Source organism: Cnephaeus nilssonii, assembly GCF_951640355.1.
Source record: "Cnephaeus nilssonii genome assembly, chromosome: 13".
NCBI classification, from domain to species: Eukaryota; Metazoa; Chordata; class Mammalia; order Chiroptera; family Vespertilionidae; genus Cnephaeus; species Cnephaeus nilssonii.
In genome coordinates this window covers 83,521,967-83,543,564 of record NC_137084.1, presented here as the reverse complement: position 1 = coordinate 83,543,564, position 21,598 = coordinate 83,521,967, and the positions used below count along the sequence as shown (strand labels likewise).

Sequence of the window (21,598 nt, the reverse complement as noted above, 5' to 3'; positions counted from 1 at the left end):
TATTTGTCATATATAGCCTTTATTAGGTTGAGGTAGGATCCCTCCATTTCCACTTGGCTGAGAGTTTTTATCATAAATGGATGCTAGAGTTTACTGAATGCTTTTTCTGCATCTATTGATATGATCACATGATTTTTATCTTTCACTGTTTATGTGATGTATCAGATTTATTGAATTGTGAATATTGGACCAACCTTGCATTCTTTGAATAAATCTGACTTAATCATGGTGTATGATTTTTTAAAATGTATTGCTTGATCCAATTTGCTAATATTTTGTTGAGGATTTTAGCATCTATGTTCCTCAGGGATATTGGCCTATAATTTTTTTTTGTAGTGTCTTTTTCTGGTTTTGATATTAAAATAATGTTGGCCTCCTAAAAAGAGCTTGGAAGTCTTCCCACCTCTTGTATTTTTTGGAACAGTTTGAAGACAAAACTGTTGTGCTTCTCTGAGTGTTTGATAAGATTCTCCTGTGAACCCTCTGGTCCAGAACTCTCTGGCTGCAGAGTTTTTCATGGTTAGTGCTTCAATTTCATTAGTTTCCTATCTATTCGGGTTTTTTATTCTTCTTGATTGAGTTTTAGAAGATTGTATGTTTCTAAGACTTGTCCATTTCATCCAAGTTGTCTATTTTGTTGGCAAATAGTTGTTCATAATATTTTCTTACAGTCCTTTATATTTGTGATATCAGATGTTACCTCTCCTCTTTCACTTCTAATTTTATTTCTTTGGATCCTCCCTCCTAGGTTAATCAATCTCATTTATCCTTTCAAAGAACCAGGCTTTGGATTCATTGATCTTTGGTATTTATTTTATTTTTTTTAGTTTCTATGTCATTTATTTGTGCTCTGATTTTTATTATTTCCTTCCTTCTACTTACTCTGGCCTTTTCCTGCTATTTTCTTTCCCAATTATTTTAGGTCCAGGGTTAGATTATTTACAAGAGATTTTTCTGGCTTCTTGAGGTAGGTCTGTATGAGAGGAACTTCCCTTTCAATACTGCTTTTGCTGTGTACCACAGATTTTGAGTAATTATGTATTCATTTTCATTTGTTTCTAGGTAATTTTTTATTTCTTCCTTGATTTCATTGGTAACCCATTCATTCTTTAATAACATGCTTTTTAGCCTCCATGTGTTTGAATATTTTATGAGCTTTTTTATCGTGGTTGATTTCTAATTTTATACCATTATGACCTGAGAATATGCTTGATGTGATTTCATTCTTCTTGAACTTGTTAAGATTTACTTTGTGTCCTAGCATGTGGTCTTTATTTGAGAATGTTCCATGTGCACTTGAGAAGAATGTATAGTCTGCTACTTTGGGATGAAATGTCTGTAAATATCAATTAAATTCATCTGATCTTGCCCTGACTGGTTTGGCTCAGTGGATAGATCATCGGGCCGTGGACTGAAAGGTCCTGGTTCGATTCCAGTTGAGGGCATGTACCTTGATTGCAGACTCACTCCCCAGTAGGGGGTGTGCAGGAGGCAGCTGATTGCTGTTTCTCTCTCATTGATGTTTCTAATTCTCTATCCCTCTCCCTTCCTCTCTGTAAAAAGTCAATAAAAATATTTTTTTAAAAATTAAAAAAAAATCCATCTGATCTAGTGTGTTGTTTAAGATCATTGTTTGCTTGTTGATTTTGTTGATTTTTTTGTCTGGAAGACCTATCCATTGTTGACAGTGGGGTGTTAAAGTCCCCTACTATGATTGTATTGCGGACAATTTCTCCCTTAAAGTCTACACAAAGTATTTTTTATATATTTAGGTGCCCCTATATTGAGTGCATATACGTTTATGAGGGTTATTTTCTTTTGTGCATCAATCTCTTTATTATTATGGTGACCTTCTTTGTCTCTTTTGTGGCCTTTATTTTGAAATCTATTTTGTCAAATATAAAGTTGCTACTCCAGCATTTTGTTTGTTTCCATTTGCATGGAATATTTTCCCACATGGCTGGTCTCAACAAAGTGGGGTTGAAATTCCAATAGCCACTGGTGCTCCAAACCCCAATCTGTGTTGGTCCCCATGACACCAGGTGGAGCAGTCCAGGAGGCTCCGCGGGTGGGGGAGGGGTCCGGCCCTGTGCTCCAGGTGGAAGAATCCTTTCCCCTTTCCCTAAGCCAAACAGCTTCGTCATGGCCGGGCTCTGCACAATGCCTTTCAAGAAGGAAGCGGGCCCCCACAGACCCCTCTGCTGGACCCAAACATGGCAGCACAGCCTCTCCAGCAGTCAGAGCCCAAGCAAACCCCTCAGGCTTGGGTGCTAACAATAGGAGCGCTCTTTCACTGGGAACCTGCTGTCCGGTCTCAGGCAGACAGAATCCCCAGGTTCCCTCTGCCCGATGCTACCGAAGCTCTTCTTGCTGTCTCTGCTGCTCTGGGTTTGGAATCCCTGTGGGGGCTGAGACACCACACTCCCAGGGCGACGGAGCTTTGAGGCAACAGCGTCCCGTCCTCTCAGCCACTGCGCTGCTGTGGCCTCTCCTTTCATCAGCTCCCCTCCTCTGGCCAGTTTCTGCACGGCGTCTCCTGCTCCGAGATGGACTATGTCCAATCAGGTACACTTCACCGGGCTTTTCAAGTTGATTACTCAGTATTCAGCTGTAAACCTGGTCCTTATCTGGGAGCAAAAGCATGCAACCTCCAGCTACTCTACAGCCATACTGCCTCTCCGCTGGCTAAGTTTTTAAGTATTCTTTCCTCTTCAAGACGCATATTAATGAACTAGTGTCTGGGATTTCACTTCAAAGTAATCCAGAGGTTTGAGCACCTGTTGATGATGGCTGAGGCTGGGTGATTAGGTGCACAGGTGATCATTATGCGTCTCTACTTTTGAACAGATTTAAAACTTTTCCATAAGGTATTTTTATCTCATTTACGTACTAAAAATTAGAGAGGTAGATGCTCTGAATTCTTTATGATTCTTTGTGAGAACTGGTGTGTGGGTATTCATTAGAATCACCTTTGAAGTGGACACAAGCAGGGAATTTTGCAATGATAATGATATCACAAACAGCACAAGGAGATTATTCTATAAAAATGAGCAGAAAAAGAAAAAATTTTTAAAGTGCTCTTTTAAAATATAAAACACTGACCGGTTCCTATAATCTTAATATAATGGAAACCCATAAACTAACAACAGCATATCTTAGCTTCAAAAAGACACATTTTGAAGAACTAGAAATTAATCTAGTTTATGTGTTCAGTAAATATCCTTGTCTACAGTATATCATCTCTCACCCAGATTTCTACAAAAGTCATTTATTTATGTAGTCTCAGTTTCCTCATCTATAAAATGGTAATACCGCGCCTTGAAGATTATTATGAGAGCTAAAAAGAGTATGTGTCAAGTATTAGGTACAACTGCTGGCACAACGCATTATTAGCCATTCAACACAGATTTGTTCCTAGTAAGCCAAGTAGTCTTTTTTCTATCCTCACCTGAGGATATATTTATTGATTTTTAGAGAGAGAGAAACAGAAAGAGGGAGAAACACCAACCGGTTGCCTCCCGTACACACCCCAGTCAGGGATCAAACCTGCAACAAGACAGGCGCTCTGAGCAGGAACGGAACCTGCAGCCTTTTGGTGCTGGGACAACGCTGCGCCAGTGGAGCCGCCAGCCGGGCAGCAGTCCTCTCTCCCTACAGATCTCCTGCCTCTGCCCCCTTCACTTTCCACACGGACATGTTCTCAGTGGGCCTACGTTCTGCATGCAAGACAAAGACCAAACTCTTTAATTATTCCTTTTGCTGTTCATTCAAATCCTATATAATAAAGAGGGGATATGCAAATTGACTCTCACTCCACCACAAAGATGGCAGCGCCCACAGTGGAGGCGGGGTTTCCGTAACACAAGATGGCTGCACCCACAGTGGAGGCAGAGTTCCCATAACGAGCCTTAACCCTACCAGACCGCTGTACCGATTTTCAGTAATTTCCGAATCTGCCGCTATACCGCTGTACCTAATTTTTGGTACTTTGCCTAGACCTATTTTCTACAATGTCTCCAAGTTCCATCTTATTCTAACCACTTGTTTGCATGTAACTAACATTTTTCTGTATCATGTTGATTTTTTCTTTTTAATGCTCAGGAGCCCAGGTACAGGGGACAGTTAGGTTCAGGGCCTCAGGTCTGGTAGGGTTAACGAGCAATCAGCAGGGACCTGAGGCTGCGTCCCTCGCCCATGGGGCTTGACAGGGGACCTCAGGCCATGCCCCCCACCTTGATGCCAGGCCGGGGGACCTCAGGCAGCACCCCCCCACCCAGCAGGGTTTGACGGGAGACCTCAGGCCATGCCCCCCACCCAGCAGGGCTTGATGGGGGACATCAAGGTGCGTCCCCTGCCCCGGTGCTGGGCTGGGGGACCTCAGGCCGCGCCTCCTGCCCCGGCGTTGGGCCAGGGGACCTGAGGCTGAGGGGTGGGGCCAGTCTGGTCTGAATCTAGCCCAATGGGGGGGCCGGCCGGGTCTGGGTCTCGTGCGATTTTGAGGCGCACGTGGGTGGGTGGGGACTTGACTCTGAGTCCCGTGGTACGCCCCAGACTCTGACAGGAGGAAGATTTTCATATACATTTTACAAATTTTCTTTCATCTCTGACACTTCTATTATAGAGAAAGGGCAAATAGCAATATTAAAATATTTTCTCTAATTAATCCCCTTTTGATGTGCACGAATTTTGTGCACCAGTCCACTAGTACTTAATAAACACTAATTACGTATCAAACACTCTTAATTCACTGGAATGCCTGTTTCCACATTTGCTAGTTCACTCTATTTTATAAAGTATACTAGAAGCCCGATGCATGAAGATTCGTGCAAGAATGGGCCTTCCTTCCCCGGGCTGCTGGCACCGCCTCCACTCCGGCCCAGAGACGCCTTTCTGCCTTCCCACACTGCCCAGAGGCCCGGAGCGGCTGGGGTGGTGCGGAATGCCTGCATTGTCGCCACGGCAACGACGCAAGCGTCCCGCCCCTGGCCGCTCAGCGCCTGTGTATGCAAATTAACCCACCGTCTTTGTTGGGTTGATTTGAATACTCACTCCTGATTGGCTGGTGGGCGTCACGAAGATACGGTCAATTAGCATGTTACTCTTTTATTAGATAGATACATCTAAGCCACAGATTTTATTGTAACATCACTCTAAATACAAAATTCACAATTTTCTTTTTTTTTTAATATATTTTTATTGATTTCAGAGAGGAAGGGAGAGGGAGAGAGAGAAAAACATCAATGATGAGAATCATTGATCGGCTGCCTTCTGCATGCCCCACACTGGGACCAAGCCCACAACCCAGGCACGTGCCTTGACTGGAATCAAACCCACAACCCTTCAGTCGGCAGGCTGACGCTCCATCCACTGAGCCAAACCGGCCAGGGCCACAATTTTCTTTCTTATGACTTGTTCTCAATCCCTATGATATGCCAGGCTTTGGAAGCAAAAAGGTAAACAGGAAAGTCCCTTTGCACTCAGACACTTCCCTCTAATGGTAGGACCAAGCCATGGGAAGAGAAGGAAAAGCAGCACTAGAGCAGAAAGGAGGGCATGAGAAAGGCACCCGCAGCCAATGCTGGTACCGGTGACGCGTGGGCTCGCCTGTTTCTGAGATAAACGACAGCCGTTTCCTCCATGCCCTAACGTATCAGGAAAACTCCCACTGCTCTCCCAGGCGAGGCGCTTCCACACAAAAGTGCCTTTGCTTATAGAGTGCTCGCACTCTGCACCTCGGTAAAGGCAGCTCACTTATCACCTGGGTAAGTTTGGCAAGTTAGATAACTCCATTTAGCCTGCTTTATCTTTTGTAAAGTTATGATAACAACAGTACTACATTACATGGCTGTTTTGAGAATTAACTAAGATAGGGATGTAAAACACTGTGACAGCATATTATATGTATGCATAATAAACGTTAGCTGTTATATTTTTTTTCTTGAGTCAAACTGGATTTCTCATTAAAACCTTTAGCTTACCCAATCATAAGACTCCTACTGTCATCTTTCTCTCACTGAGTCACTGGGCCTAAGCCTCAAAAGGTGGTTGGGATGATGGCTTAGGCCAGTCGCTTTCCTTTTCTTTTCTGTTTTAGTGGAACCTTCAGGAAGGCAGGAATTTTACTGTTAAATATAATACTTGGGTGTGTCTCTGTGTATGTGTGTACACATGTATACATGCACATACAACAAAGTCAGAAAGAGTAACACCACCTCTACATGCAAAGCACTCTTATTTCCTATTCTTTTTTTTTTTAATATATGCTGGTCCCAACCAACTAAATTGATTTCATAAACCAGTTTTTAAAATGCTGCATTAGACTACTTTGCTCATTACTTTAAAAAAAGAGTGATCTATTTGTAATTCATTATTCTATCATTGCATACTACTTACAAAGAAATGCTGAGTAACACGGAATTTAGCTTTTAAGTATTCATATGACTATGAAGCCACATCATATTCAACTTCAAATATTTTATCTTTTAACAAATATCCAAGTTCATCTAGCAATTTCTGGGTTAATCAAGAAACTGATACTAAACATGGGCTATTAACATAAGTCTACCTAATAGAACTACTAAGTCTTTTCCTCTTTGCAACGGCCAAGGGCCCCATGTTTCAAGACTGAGTAACTCTGACCACAAATGGAATATTAACATGCTCTTAAAGATATCAACAGCTGGCCTCCCGGTTCAGTAAGAAAGCACTTGTGTTATTAGCTTTTCTACCCTCAAACAAGATACCTGCTGGGAAATTCCATCTCCTCTAAAGAAACATGTGTCAATGGTGTGCAAGGGAAAAGTGAGCTCTGGAATTAAAAGCTCCTATACAACAATGTCCAGAATTTCTGCTTCTCCAATTGCTACATTAAAGAGGGCAACAATAAAAATATAAGCAGGACCAGAACATAACTCTAACTCATGCGACTTAAAATTAAACCTAGAGAGCAGCTTTCAGAAGACCCAGGAAGACAGAGATGTGGAACTTACATCTGCGGTGTCACTGCTGGGCCACGATGCCTCTCCGCTGCTACAGTCACCTCTGCCTCGTCCATCACCAGAATCTGCTTCCACCTCACTGCCTGCTGGTATGTCACTGAAAGGCTTGGAGGATGTAATTACAGCTGCATCCTAAAATGGTTTACACACAAACACATTAAAAAGACTTTCACTGTGGATTGCATGAAGAAATCGAGTTGCACTACAATCTAAAGAAGAGCGCTAGCATCTGGCCAGTTAGATGTGATCAAGAATGCCTAAAGATCTAAAAGTTAAAAACATAAACAACTACTAACTCTGTGGTTCTAAAATGGCAATGATCAAAGACAGTTTAGTAAGGAGGAAAGAAGTTTATGATATAAATCATGTAGCTTAACAAACTGTTTTAACGTAAAGGTAAAACAGTTTGTTAAGCTACATGATTTCTATTTCCTGCCCATTCGTAAAGATTATTACACATAGCATCTGGTTCACTGCCTTTCAACACTTCAGAATTTCAGTAAATCACAAATACTGAGATACAATGCTATAACACAATGATAAGCTTTTAGATCAGGAACCACACTTTTACTATTTGAAGACAGTCTTTGCTCAGTAATAACAACATAAAACTGTCAACAAAACTGAAGGGTAATTCTAAAAACATCTATGGATGTTTTTGGAACTGAAAGTGATGAAAAAATAAATAATGTGTAATAGAAAGTACACTAACCCAGCAAGTCAGGAGACCTTAAGACTGTGACCTTGTGTAAGTCACGTGACCAGCTTAGGCCCTAGTTCTCACCACCTTAGCTAAACGACCTAAAGAGTGCTGTCAGTGCTCTGAGCCTGGCTGTCACTGCCAGGCCTAACTGAGGACGAAGAGCAAATCAACAGCTCTTACTGCTTTTAAGTGATATAGGCAATTCACCCTTTTTGCTTTAAAATGAAGTAAAGGAGCTTTTCATATACCACATCTGATATTATCTATATTAGAGGATTTTGCAAATTGTCCAGGATGCCATCACAGTAACAACCGAACAGCAGGTTGCGTGGGGCGATAAGACCAGCAGGGGGGTTAGTGAGGGACGACCAAACGACTGAACAAGCAGACTGCAAGGGGTTAGTGAGGGATGGCCAGGCAAGCAGGCAGGCAGGTGAGCGATTAGGAGTCAGCGGTCCAGGATTGTGAGAGGGATGTCTGACTGCCAGCAGGTTGCGTGGGGCGATAAGACCAGCAGGGGGGTTAGTGAGGGACGACCAAACGACTGAACAAGCAGACTGCAAGGGGTTAGTGAGGGATGGCCAGGCAAGCAGGCAGGCAGGTGAGCGATTAGGAGTCAGCGGTCCAGGATTGTGAGAGGGATGTCTGACTGCCAGTTTAGGCCGGGATCAGGCCTAAATCAGGGGTTGGACATCCCCCAAGGGGTCCTCAATTAGAGAGGGTGCAGGCTGGGCTGAGAGGAACCCTCCCTCTGTGCACAAATTTTGTGTACCAGGCCTCTAGTAGAATATAAATCTGGTTGAGACTTAATGCTAAGCTATTTTTTCTAATGACACCATCATCTCCATACTTATACTTACGTACCAAATTCAGTTGAAATCTATTTTAAAATTACAATGAAACGATAGTATCAGGAATGTGAATGTGCTTTGAATTCATCAGACTGGGCTTAAGTTCCAGTTCCATTGCTTCTGAGCTACATGATCTCAGCAAGTTATTTAATCTTTCTGAATTCTTTAAGTGTGTGTGTAAAATGGGGGGAAACATCAAAGCAGCTCATCTAAGAGGGCTGTTGTGCAGACTAAGAAAATCCTGTCCAAGTACTTAGCACAAGGCCTGTCAATTTGTAAGACCTTATAACTATACTTAAAAACATAATTGCAGAAGGAACCTCAAAAATTACATTTTAGTAATTTGTCACATTAAAGCAAAAGCAATGTTTTTAAAATTATTGTGGGAAAAAACATCAAATCATGAGCAAGGCAACAATCAAAGCCCACATTTCTATTAATGAACCGTTATCTCTGCCATGCCCTGCAGGGCCTCCTTTAGGAAAGAACTCGCAGAGCGGGCTCCCACAGGCAGGGGAGGCTGGGGCGTTGCTACCTGCGGGGGGCCAGCGGCTTTGGAGAGCTGCTCCTGCAGCTGAGGGAGGAGTTTCTTGGCCTCTTGGATCTCTTTTAGCAACTTCGGGGTAGGAGCTCGGTTGTAATCTTCCTGCAGTAACTGAAAAGTTATAAAAACATTTTAATAATTGATTGCTTATGTCAAGAAAATAGAGAAAGTCTATTCTTAATCAAATAGTTGATGGCCTGCGACTCTGAGAAGAAGCCAGTCGCATTCTGACTGCCTGGACACAGCCCTTTCCTAAGGCAGTACCTGCAGCCGTTCCTGTTCTTTCTGTAACATTTTTCTCAGAATTTCTACTTTCTGGTTATGAACCACATTGTCTTCCTCCTAGAAAAAGATAAAAAAACCAACAAACAAAAAAGAACCAATACAGGGAAAGTGAAGCTAAAATAAATAAGGAAAACGAGACATATAATGCTATGCCCCAGCTCTGGTTTTCAATATCTATTACGATTTTCTTTATTTCCATCACTTAAAAGGATGGACTTTTAGACATGACACTAAAGATAAAAGATTACAGGGAAATTTTAGCCCTTTCACTTTTACTAAACTAGGCTCAAGAAAACATTAAATAATTAGTTGGAAAAATGAAGTTGGCTTAAGTATAGGAATAATACTTATACTTTCCCAACTTTAGGTCATTATTGTCAGCCCCCATACATGGCTTCCTACCTGACCTCACGCCATCTCTCCTTGTTTTATAACCCTTTATTTAATCAAATTAGTCTTCCTAAAATCCTGCTATAACCCTAACACTCTCTTGCTCAAAAGAAATTTTAATGGATCTCACTGCCTATCTAGTTACATATAAAGTAACCTTGTAGTCGTGAGTTTTCTGAAAATAAAGAGTCCGAAGTTTCCAAGCTCCTCTCCCGTTACATAAATCCTTCCCAGGCAGCAGCTCCTGCCGCATGGACTTGGTGCTTTCTTGGCGCTTCCCTCTCCCTGAGCTGCCTGCCCTCATTTCCACCGCACCACTCACGGGTTACCTAGTTTTCAAGGCTCAACAATGAAATAGCTTTCGGCGAAGTCCTTCCTTATCACAACTGGATGTACTCCCCCCCTTGGAATTCTTATAGAACTTACTATTTCCCCCTCATGTCACATTCTGCCTATGTATTGTAATTACTTGTATACACTTGACTCCATCTTAAACAACAAAGGTTTATTACGCCAAGCACTAGGTATTTTTTTTCAGAAACTATGGGCTCAATAAACAAAACAAACAAACAAACAAAAAACCCATGTTCTTTCAAAGTATGGACCTTGAACACAGGATATTTTAAATATTTTTGTGAGAGGCAAATGGTTTTGTGAATAGTAGGCGTTTAATATTTTTAAAATTAAATCTATCCCAATACTCAGTAATCATTCCAAATTACAGCTGACCCTTGAACAATGTGCGAGTTAGGGATGCGAGCCCTCTGCAGTCGAAAAGCTCCGTGTGACTTTCTACTCCCCCAGAACTTTACTAACAGCCTATTATTGACAGGAAGCCTTACCAATAACAGAGACAGCCGATTAACACATATTTTGTATGTTACTTGTATTAAGTACTGAATTTTTACAATAAAGTAAGCTAGAGAACAGAAAATGTTATTAAGAAAATCATAAGGAAGAGAAAATACATTTATAGGGCTGTATGTATTTATTGGGGGGGAAAATCCATGCATAAGTAGGCCTGCACTATTCAAACCCATATTGTCTAAGGGTCAACTGTATTATGTAATTATTATATTAGAAAGTTGTTTTCTGGAATCTTGAACTTAAATTTGCTTATCAGCTCAATACCACAAAATTCTGAATATAAAAAGTAAAGGCATTATGCAACTGAGTATTTGCAAAGACATTTCCCGCTCTTACCCCCATGAGCACAGGACTAGTAATTCTCTCCATATTCCCAGATGCTCCAGGTGAGTGAGGAGATGTCGTGATAGGAGACATATGTCCAGTGACGGATGGCTCTACTTCAGAATCAGCAAGTGGGATCTGGGGCATCCCAGGGGGGCGTCCCTGAACAGTGAGAGCTACATAGGAACCAGCTTGGGTGGGAGAGAAAAGAAAGGGAAAGTAACTCTGTAAACAAGTTTTTACAGCATTTCACTACTTAGCCTTTGACAGTTCTAAAAGTATCCAGTCATGTGAGAAAGCTGCACCTACTGCTAACCACTGGTCCACGTAAAAACAACCCAATGTCTTTTTTATGAATCCTCTAAGAATCTAAAAGAACAACGTCATTTTCAGATAGCAAATTACTACTCATATTACTTAAAAGCAAATAAAATGTATAACCCCCCAATTTTTTAATTAGAGAAGAGTGAATTAATACCAACCATCTACTAATGACTATGTTTAATTTCTTAAATGCAAAGCCCTAGCTGGTTTGGCTCAGTGGATAGAGCATCGGCAGGCAAACTGAGGGGTCTTGGGTTTGATTCCAGTCAAGGGCACATGCCCAGGTTGCAGGCTTGATCCCCAGTGGGGGGCATACAGAAGGCAGCTGGTCAATGCTTCTCTCTCATCATTGATGTTTCTATCTCTCTCTCTCCCTCTCCTTTCCTCTCTGAAATCAATAAAAGTATATTTTTAAAAATTTTTCTTAAATGCAAATTTTTAAAAATCATTTTAAGATATTAATTAGGCAGAGTTTAACTAATTTTCTAGAATATAATGATGCAATTTTAAATTAACTTTACTAAATAAAATTGACAAAAAAGTGTCCCACAAAACCCTCAATAAATAAGTAATGAGATTAATTTTTAAAATTTGGAGAAGACTGATGGGGCAAGATGGCTGTGGGACCAGGAGACTTCGTGCCCATGCTCCCAGCCCGGCTGGACTTACAGCTGAAATGCTACGCGGCTGCCTGGAAAACGGAGAAGTGTAGCTGACTGGACAGGGGTGTCTAAGGAGCACTGAAGAAACAGCGCAGAGACTGTAAGAGGGGGATCCCCCCGGGGCGATGCTCGGAGGAGGCCCAAGTGATATTGGCTGCAAAGCACCCTCCACGCAGGGACCCCCAACCCCAAGCAGCAGAGACTGGAAGGAAACCCACGCAGCATCGCAGCATCGCAGCATCGGGCCAAGGGCCCAGGGGGCTCTGCCTGCCTAGGAAGCTGGTCCTCCCTCCCCGTGACAGATGGTCCTCCCTCCCCGTGACAGAATGCGCCAGGTGCTGCTGCCCCGGGGGGATGCCCGCAGGCTCTGACTGCAGAGGCTGCAGAGCAGTGTCGGCTCAAAACACACGGGGCCTGAGGGCTGCACCCAGCAGCGATGTGAAGGGCGCTGGGCTTTCCTGACAGGCTCACGCAGAGCCCAGAGGGCATCGGCACCTGTAGTGCGGGGCTGGAACCCGCCCGCACCTGTGGAGCCGCGGGGTTGGCAGCAGGCAGATCGGGGATTTTATTTTATTATTTTTTAACCTCACCCAAGGATATTTCCCACTGATTTTTAGGGAGAGTGGAAGGGAGAGGGAAAGACAGACAGAAATATCGATGTGAGAGAAACACATTGACTGGTTGCCTCCTGCACGAGCCTGACCAGAGCCCAGCCGGGGGAAGAGCCTGCAGCTGAGGTACGTGCCCTTAACCAGAATCGAACCTGGGATCCTTCGGTCTGCAGGCCAAGACACTATCCACTGAGCCATACCAGCGAGGCTAGATCGGGATCTTAAGCCTGCACCGAAGAGAGGAGAGCACAGGTGGAGCTGGGGTAACTGGCCCCGCTTTACTGAGACCAGCCAGTGGAGACTTCAGTCCTGAGTGGGGCCGACTTTGTAATCCCTTCTGCTTGGGCCTGGGCACAAGGGCACCGGTCCTGGCAGAGCTGAGTTTTTCCGATGGTATCCCATGGGAAGGCTTCTACTGCGGAGACAGAGGAGGGTGAGCTGGCTGTGTGACTGCATTGTGGAGAGACCCATCCAAACTCCCTGTGTGTCCAGGCCCGGGAAGGAGGGGTGGAGCTTGTCTCCCCCTCTTTGGGCTGGGAACACCCCTACCTGAAGGAGACCAGATCCCCTGCTGGACACACTTTGGTGGGGGCAGGGAAACAGCACAGAGTAGGACATCCCGAGAGTAAGACCCTCAGAGGCCGCTGTCTAGCAGCAGAAAAGGCTTAGCCCGGTCCTGAGGGCGAGACTGGCAACATTCTCACTCGGGATCTCTTTTGATAAATCCCACTGAGCCAGGGCAGCAGAAACTTCTCCTGCAGAATGGGCGGCAGGCCATGTCCAACCTGAGCCTGCACCGGGTCACCTGACGGGGAACTAGAGTTGGAGGATGTGGTAGACTGAGGAGTGTGGCTTCGCAGCAGATTCATTCCCCCTCAGTGGGAGCCTGATGAGTCATCTCTAAGCCGGGGCCCACTAGCTCTAGCTGTGCTTGCCTAGCTTCACCCTGAAGACTCTTCAGAAAACACTGGAGGAAAACCAGGCACTTAGGGGGGGGGGGGGGGGCCGTGCAGAGTAGCTGACATGTGGAGCGGACCTCAGACAGCCTCAGACTGACCAACGCTACAACAGGACACCCAGAGGCAAACGTGGACAGCTCCTAACATTGGCTGACACTAAAGTCTCCCGGGAAGCCTGAAATCAAATTACAGAACAGTGCGTCTGATCATGTCCCACCCAGATGAGCGCCACGTGGCTGGATTTAGTTGTTCTTTTTTCAATATTTTCTTCTTTATTGCTTTAGTATTATTGTCATTAATATTTTGGTTCTTTTCTCTCATATCTTATAAGCCTCCTTCCTTTTCTTTCTTTTTCCTGTTCAGTCTTTCTTTCAGTTTACCTTTGCCTTTCTTCTTTTAACCAGTGCATAATTTTTTCCCTTTCTTTCTCTGTGTTCTTGTCTCTTTTTTTTACCTTTTTCCTTTCCTACTCTCTATTCATACTTTTTGCTCTCCCTTTGTTCTTCAAGAATTTTTTTCTGTCACTTTTCCACTATTCTTTTTTTTTCATTTTGCTATTAGTAATATTATCTTTTTCTCTCTTTCTTTTTGTTTACTATTCTTGTTTTCTTATCTCTTTACTAATTCTCTTCACTTTTGTGGTTGCTTCCCTTATTAGCACATGTAAAACAGCTCGAACAACATGGATTTGGGTGAGCCTTACAGTTAGCCATCCTGAGAGGAGAGCCCACCCACAAACAGGACAACAACAATCGAGACCAAATTATAACAGGAGAGCCCAAATAACCCACAAAAGGGTTACTCCTAGGACATACAACTCAGTAGTACAGGACACTGGGTCCCACAGAACATGTACTAAAAAAGCCCACCCCAAGAAGACTGCAAGTCATAGCAAGTCTAATTTACAGATACAAACACAAAGAGACAACCCCCAACTTAAAGGAAAGGAGATATAGCCAGAAAAATACATAAATAAGATGGAGGTGAGAAAGTTACCACACATAGAGTCCAGAGTAATGGTTATAAAGATGCTCAAGAACATAGTGAGAATGACAAGGAACTTAGGAAGAACTACATCAGCATGAAAAAAGCCATAGAATTAAGAGCCAGGGAGAAATGAAGACTATATAGGACATCAAGAATACACTGGAAGAAATTAAAAGCAGGCTTGATGAAGCAGAGGATAGATAAGTGAATGAGAAGGCAAGGCAGAAAAAAAAACACTCAATTAGAGCAGCAAAAAGAAAAAATACTTAAGCATGGGGACAGTTTAAGGGAACTCAGGGACACCATCAAATGGAACAACATTCACATCATAGGGTTACTAAAGGGAAAAGACAGTGAGCAAGGAATACATAACCCATTTAAAGTAATAATGATAGAAAACATCCCTAACCTGGTGAAGGAAAAAGCCACACAAGTTCAGGACTCACAGAAAGTACCAATCAATATGAACCCAAAGAAACTCACTCCAAGGCACATAGGCACATCATAATTAAAATAGCAAACATTAACACGTTAAGCCCCATGTCAGTCACCAGGGACTGACACTATACTTTCCATCCAGAAGACAAAACAGGCTGGGTGCTTAATGTGTAAAAACAAAGAGATAATTTCAAGGGCAGCAAGAGAGAGATAGTCAGTGACCTACAAGGCAGCTCCCATAAGGCTCTCAAATGAGTTCTCAATAGAAACACTATAGGCCAGAAGGGAATGGCATACAATATTGAAAGGAATGAAAAGCAAGGATCTGAAACCCAGACTACTCTATCTAGCAAAGCTATTATTCAAAATTGAAGGTGAAATAAAAAGCTTCCCAGACCAAAAAAAAAAAAAAAAGGCTAAAGAAATACTAAAGGGATTTCTGTAAGAAGAAATAGAACAAGAGAGGACCATAACCAATACAAATGACAAGAAATAAGTACCTATCCTATCAAATAAAGAGAGAATATGCAAATTGACCATCATGCCCGGCACAAAGATGGCAGTGCCCATAGCCACTGATGGTGGTGCTCAGTCCCCTCAGCCCCACTGGAGTCCCAGTCCTTTCAGCCCTGCCGGGGGGAGGGAGGAGAGTGGCAGGCATGCAGTGCGGCTGGACCCGCCCCCAGCCCCCCAGCCACCTAGGGCCAGCCCGAGATGCAGGCAAGCCTTGAATGGCGGCTGCCCAGCCGTCCAGGGCTGCCTGAGGCTTGCTCTGCTGGCATGGCAGCAGCAGAGGTGTGATGGGGGCGTCGCCTTCCCCTGATCGCCGGGACACCTCCCACTCCTGAGGGCTCCCAGACTGTGAGGGGGGGCAGGCCGGGCTGAAGGACCCCACCTCCAGTGCATGAATGTTCATGGACCGGGCCTCTACTCTATAATAACCTTAAATATAAATGGATTAAATGCTCCAATCAAAAGACATAAGGTAGATGAATAAGAATACATAACCGCGCCGAAACCGGTTTGGCTCAGTGGATAGAGCGTCGGCCTGTGGACTCAAGGGTCCCAGGTTCGATTCCGGTCAAGGGCATGTACCTTGGTTGCAGGCACATTCCCAGTAGCGGGTGTGCAAGAGGCAGCTGATCGATGTTTCTCTCTCATCGATGTTTCTAACTCTCTATCCCTCTCTCTTCCTCTCTGTAAAAAATCAATAAAATATATTTTTTTTTAAAAAAAAGAATACATGACCGATATGTATGATGTCTGTAAGTGTTAGATCTCAGAATAAAAGACCCAACCAGAATAAAAGAGATGGGAAAATTTTCCATGCATATGGAAACATAAAGAAAAGCATAAGTACAATACTTACATATGACAAAATAGACTTCAAAGCAAAGGCTTTAACAAGAGACAAAGAAGGTCACTTCATAATACTAAAGGGATTGATCCAACAAGATGATATAACCCTGTAAACATATACACACTCCCTATAGGAGCACCTAAATACATAAAAAAGCTCTTGGAGGACTTTAAGGGAGAGATCACCAGCATTACAGTGGCAGGGGACGTTAACGCCCCACTAACATCACCAGATATATCTTCCAAACAAAAAACCAACAGGGAGACGACTTTAAACGATTCACTACATCAAATGGATTTAATTGAAAATTTATAGAACATTTCCCAAAAAAACAGCAAACTATACGTTCTCAAGTGCACACGAGACTTTCTCAAAGGCAGACACATGTTAGGACACAATGTAAGTCTCTGCAAGTTCAAGAAGATTGATATCATATCAAGCATCTTCTTGGATCACAATGGCATGAAACTAGTTACCAACTACAATAAAAACACTCAAAAACAATCAAACACATGGAGGCTAAATAACATGTTATTAAACAATGAATGGGTTACCAATGAGCTCAAGCAAGAAATCAAAAACATCCTGGAAACAAATAAAAATGAACACACAACAACCCAAAATCTACGTGACCAGTGAAAGCAATCCTGAGAGGGAAGTTCATAGCAATATAGGCCTACCTAAAGAAACAAGAAAAAGGACTAATAAACCATTTAACCCTATAAATAAAAGAATCAGAAAACAGTAAGAAAAGCCCAAAGTAGGTAGATGGAAGGAACAAATAAAGATCAAAGCAAAAATAAATGGCATAGAACTAAAAACAAAACACAACACAAAAGAGCAATGAAACCAAGAGTTGGTTCTTTGAAAAGATAAACAAGGTTTATGAACCTTTAGCTAGACTCATCAAAAAACAGAGAGTTCAAATAAACAGAATCAGAAATGAAAGAGTTGAACAACTGACACCATAGAAATTCAAAGTATTCTAAAAAAATACTATGAGAAACCATAAGCCGGCAGTAGGACAACCCCCGAGGGGTACTTAGCACTGCCGCAAAGGTGAGAGAGGCTCCTGCCACCACCACTGTGCCCACCAGCCGTGGGCCTGACTTCCAGCTGAGCGGCACTCCCCCTGTGGGAGCACACTGACCACCAGGGGGCAGCTCCTGCATTGAGCGTCTGCCCCTGGTGGTCAGTGCACGTCATAGCGACAGTCATTCCACTGTGTGGTTGATTTGCATAATAGCCTTTTATTACATACTAGAGGCCCAGTGCATGAAATTCGTGCACAGGGGGGGGGGGGTTGTCCCTCAGGCCAGCCTCCACCCTCTCCAATCTGGAACCCTTCGAGGGATGTCTGACTGCCCATGTAGGGCAGTGGGACATCCCTCTCACAATCCAGGACTGCTGGCTCCCAACAGCTCAGCTGCCTGCCTTCCTGATTGCCCCTAACCACTTTTGCCTGCCAGCCTGATAAACCCCTAAACACTGCCCTGCCAGCCTGATTGATGTCTAACTGCTCCTCTGCCAGCCTGTTTGCCCCCAACTTCCCTCCTATGCCAACCTGGTCACCCCTAACTGCCCTCCCCTGCAGGCTTCATTGCCCCCAACTGCCCTCCCTTGCAGGCCTGGTCCCTCCCAAATGCCCTCCCCTGCTGGTCATCTTGTGGTGGCCATCTTGTGGTGGCCATCTTGTGTCCACATGGGGCAGGATCTTTGACCACATGGGGGCAGATATCTTGATCTTGTGTGTTGGAGTGATGGTCAATCTGCATATTACTCTTTTATTAGATAAGATAGAGGCCTGGTGCATGGGTGGGGGCCAGCTGGTTTGCCCTGGAGGGTGTCCCGGATCAGGGTGGGGATTCCCTTGAGGCGTGGGGCAACCTGGGCGAGGGGCCTGTGGTGGTTTGCAGGCTGGCCACGCCCCCTGGCGACCCAAGTGGGGGCCCTGGTATCTGGGATATATTTATCTTCTACAATTGAAACTTTGTAGCCTGGAGCAAAGCCAAGCCTTCTGCTTGCTCCGTGGCTGCCGCCATTTCTGTTTGGATTTGTTTACCTTCTATAATTGAAACTTTGTAGCCTTAAGCGGAGGCCTGGGCCAGCCAGGGCAGGTTGAAAGCTTGCCTTCCTCAGTCGCCGGGGGCAACCCTAGCCTGCTCTCTCCAGCTCTGTGGCTGCCGCCACTTTTCTTGGGATTTATCTTCTATAATTGAAACTTTGTATTCTTGAGTGGAGGCCTGGGCCCGCCAGGGTGTGTGGAAAGCTTGGCTTCCTCTATTGCTGGGGAAACCCAAGCCTCCCTCCTGCTCTCTGTGGTGGCAGCCATCTTGGTTGGGGTTTATTTGCATATTTGCTCCTGATTGGCTGGTGGGCGTGGCTTGTGGGTGTAGCAGAGTTAGGGTCAATTTGCATATTACTCTTTTATTAGGTAGGACTAGAGGCCCGGTGCACAAAATTCGTGCATGTGGGGGGGGGGGTCCCTCAACCCAGCCTGCACTCTCTCCAATCTGGGAACCCTCGAGGGATGTCCGACTGCCCGTTTAGGCCTGATCCAGTCGGACATCCCTCTCATAATCCAGGACTGCTGGCTCCCAACTGCTTGCCTGCCTGCCTTCCTGATTGCCCCTAACTGCTTCTGACTGCCAGCCTGATTACCCCCTAACCACTCCGCCAGCCTGATTGATGCCTAACTGCTCCCCTGCCAGCCTGATTGCCCCTAACTGACATCAGCTGCAGACCTGGTCACCCCTAACTGCCGTGCCCTGTAGGCCTGGTCACCCCTAATTGCCCTCTGCTGCAGGCCTGGTCCCCCCCAACTGCTCTCCACTGCAGGCCTGGGTCCCCCTCAACTGCCCTTCCCTGCAGGCCTGGTCACCCCCAACTTCCCTCCTCTGCCGTCCTGGTCCCTCCCAACTGCCCTCCTCTGCTGGCCATCTTGTGGTGGCCATCTTGTGTCCACATGGGGGCAGGATCTTTGACCACATGGGGGCAGCCATCTTGTGTGTGGGAGTGATGGTCAATCTGCATATTACTCTTTTATTAGATAGGATAGAGGCCTGGTGCACGGGTGGGGGCTGGCTGGTTTGCCCTGAAGGGTGTCCCGGATCAGGGTGGGGGTTTTCTTAGGGCATGGGGCGGCCTGAGCGAGGGGCCTGTGGTGGTTTGCAGGCCAGCCACGCCCCCTGGCGACCCAAGCAGAGACCCTGGTATCTGGCGTTTATCTTCTACAATTAAAACTTTGTAACCTGGAACGGAGCCAAGCCTTCTGCTTGCTCCGTGGCAGCAGCTATTTCTGTTGGGGTTTATTTATCTTCTATAATTGAAACTTTGTAGCCTTAAGCAGAGGCCTGGGCCAGCCAGGGTGTGCGGAAAGCTTGGCTTCCTCCATTGCCGGGGGCAACCCTAGCCTCCCACTCTTTCCAGTTCCGTGGCTGCCGCCATTTCTGTTTGGATTTGTTTACCTTCTATAATTGAAACTTTGTAGCCTTGAGTGGAGGCCTAGGCCGGCAAGGGCAGGCAGAAAGCTTGCCTTCCTCCATTGCCTGGGAAACCCAAGCCTCCCTCCTGATCTCTGTGGCTGTAGCCATCTTGGTTGGGTTTATTTGCATATTTGCTCCTGACTGGCTTGTGGGTGTGGCTTGTGGGCGTGGCTTATGGGTATACAGGAGTGATGGTTAATTTGCATATTACTTTTATTAGGTAGGACTACAGGCCTAGTGCACGAAATTCATGCACGGGGAGGGGGTGTCCCTCAGCACAGCCTGCACACTCTCCAATCTGGGACCCCTCGAGGGATGTCCAACTGCCCGTTTAGGCCCGATCCCACCTATCTAAATGGGCAGTCGGACATCCCTCTCAGAATCCAGGACTGCTAGCTCCCACCTGCTTGCCTGCCTGCCTTCCTGATTGCCCCTAACCGCTTCTGCCTGCCAGCCTGATCACCCCCTAACAACTCCCCTGCCAGCCTGATTGATGCCTAACTGCTCCCCTGCCAGCCTGTTTGCCCCCAACTGCCCTCCCCTGCAGGCCTGGTCAACCCTAACTTCCCTCCCTTGCAGGCCTGCGTCCCACCCAACTGCCCTTCCCTGCAGTGCCGGTTACCCCCAACATCCCTCCTCTGCCGGCCTGGTCACCCCTAACTGCCCTCCGCTGCAGGCTTGATCATCCCCAACTGCCCTCCCCTGCTAGCCAGCTTGTGGCGGCCATCCTGTGTCCACATGGGGGCAGCCATCTTTGATCACATGGAAGCAGCCATCTTGTGTGTTCGGCTGCCCGTTTATAGAAATCTGGCCATGTGGGTGTGGCCCACCTGGGTGAGAGGCTGAGGGCTGTTTTCAGGCTGGCCACACCCCCTTCAGGGTTGGGGTTCCAGCTGGCGTGTCTGGCCAGCCTGGGTGAGGCGCTGATGGCTGTTTGCTGGCTGGGCACACCCCCTGGCAACCCAAGCTCCCAGCCTCTCCTTTTTTTCTTTTTTCTTTTTTCTTTTTTTTTGTCAGTGCCTCCTTGAGCGGAAGCCAGGGCCGGCTAGAAGCAGGTATCTGGAATTTATTTATCTTCTATAATTGAAACTGTGTAGCCTTGAACTGAGGCCAGGGCTGGCCAGGGCAGGCGGGAAGCTTGGCTTCCTCCATCACCGGGGGCAACCCAAGCCTCCTGCTCGCTCCAGCTCCGTGGCCACCTCCATCTTTGTTGGGTTAATTTGCATACTCACTCCTGATTTGCTGGCGGGTGTAGCGGAATGATGGTCAATTTGCATGTTTCTCTTTTATGACCTGATATTGTACACAGTGAAGACTACAGAATCCAAAACAAACAAACAAACAAACAAAAAACAACTACTAGAGTTAATAAATGAATCTGTCCAAGTAGCAGGACATAAAATTCATATCCAGATATCAATGGCATTTTTTAAAAGTGTATTTTTATTGATTTCAGAGAGAAAGGGAGAGGGAGAGAGAGAGAGAAACATCAATGATGAGAGAGAATCATTGATCGGCTGCCTCCTGCACACTCCCAACTGGGGATCGAGCCCACAACCTGGGCATGTGCCCTTGATGGGAATCAAACCTGGGACCCTTCAGTCCACAGGCCAATGCTCTATCCACTGAGCCAAACCAGCTAGGACTCAAAGGCATTTTTATACACAAATAATGATCTCTGATTTAGAAACTATAAAAAGAAATCCCTTTTACCACTACAACTAAAAAATTAAGGTAACTAGAAATAAACTTAACCAAGGGCATAATAGACCTGTACTAAGAAAACTATAGGACATTGAAAAAAGAAATA

General features: G+C 45.2%; 1 protein-coding gene across 3 annotated transcripts in view; it reads right to left on the bottom strand.

The window, feature by feature from the left end:
• Positions 1–21,598, bottom strand: part of ARHGEF12 (Rho guanine nucleotide exchange factor 12) — a 244,174-nt gene that overhangs the window by 115,374 nt on the left and 107,202 nt on the right. For all 3 annotated transcript variants that reach the window (XM_079787790.1, XM_079787791.1, XM_079787792.1), the window contains 4 exons: positions 10,975–11,153; positions 9,361–9,438; positions 9,088–9,207; positions 6,990–7,130 (listed from right to left, as the gene is read on the bottom strand). In XM_079787790.1, the coding sequence (XP_079643916.1) occupies positions 6,990–7,130; positions 9,088–9,207; positions 9,361–9,438; positions 10,975–11,153 (518 nt within the window). The remainder of the gene's footprint in view (positions 1–6,989; positions 7,131–9,087; positions 9,208–9,360; positions 9,439–10,974; positions 11,154–21,598) is intronic.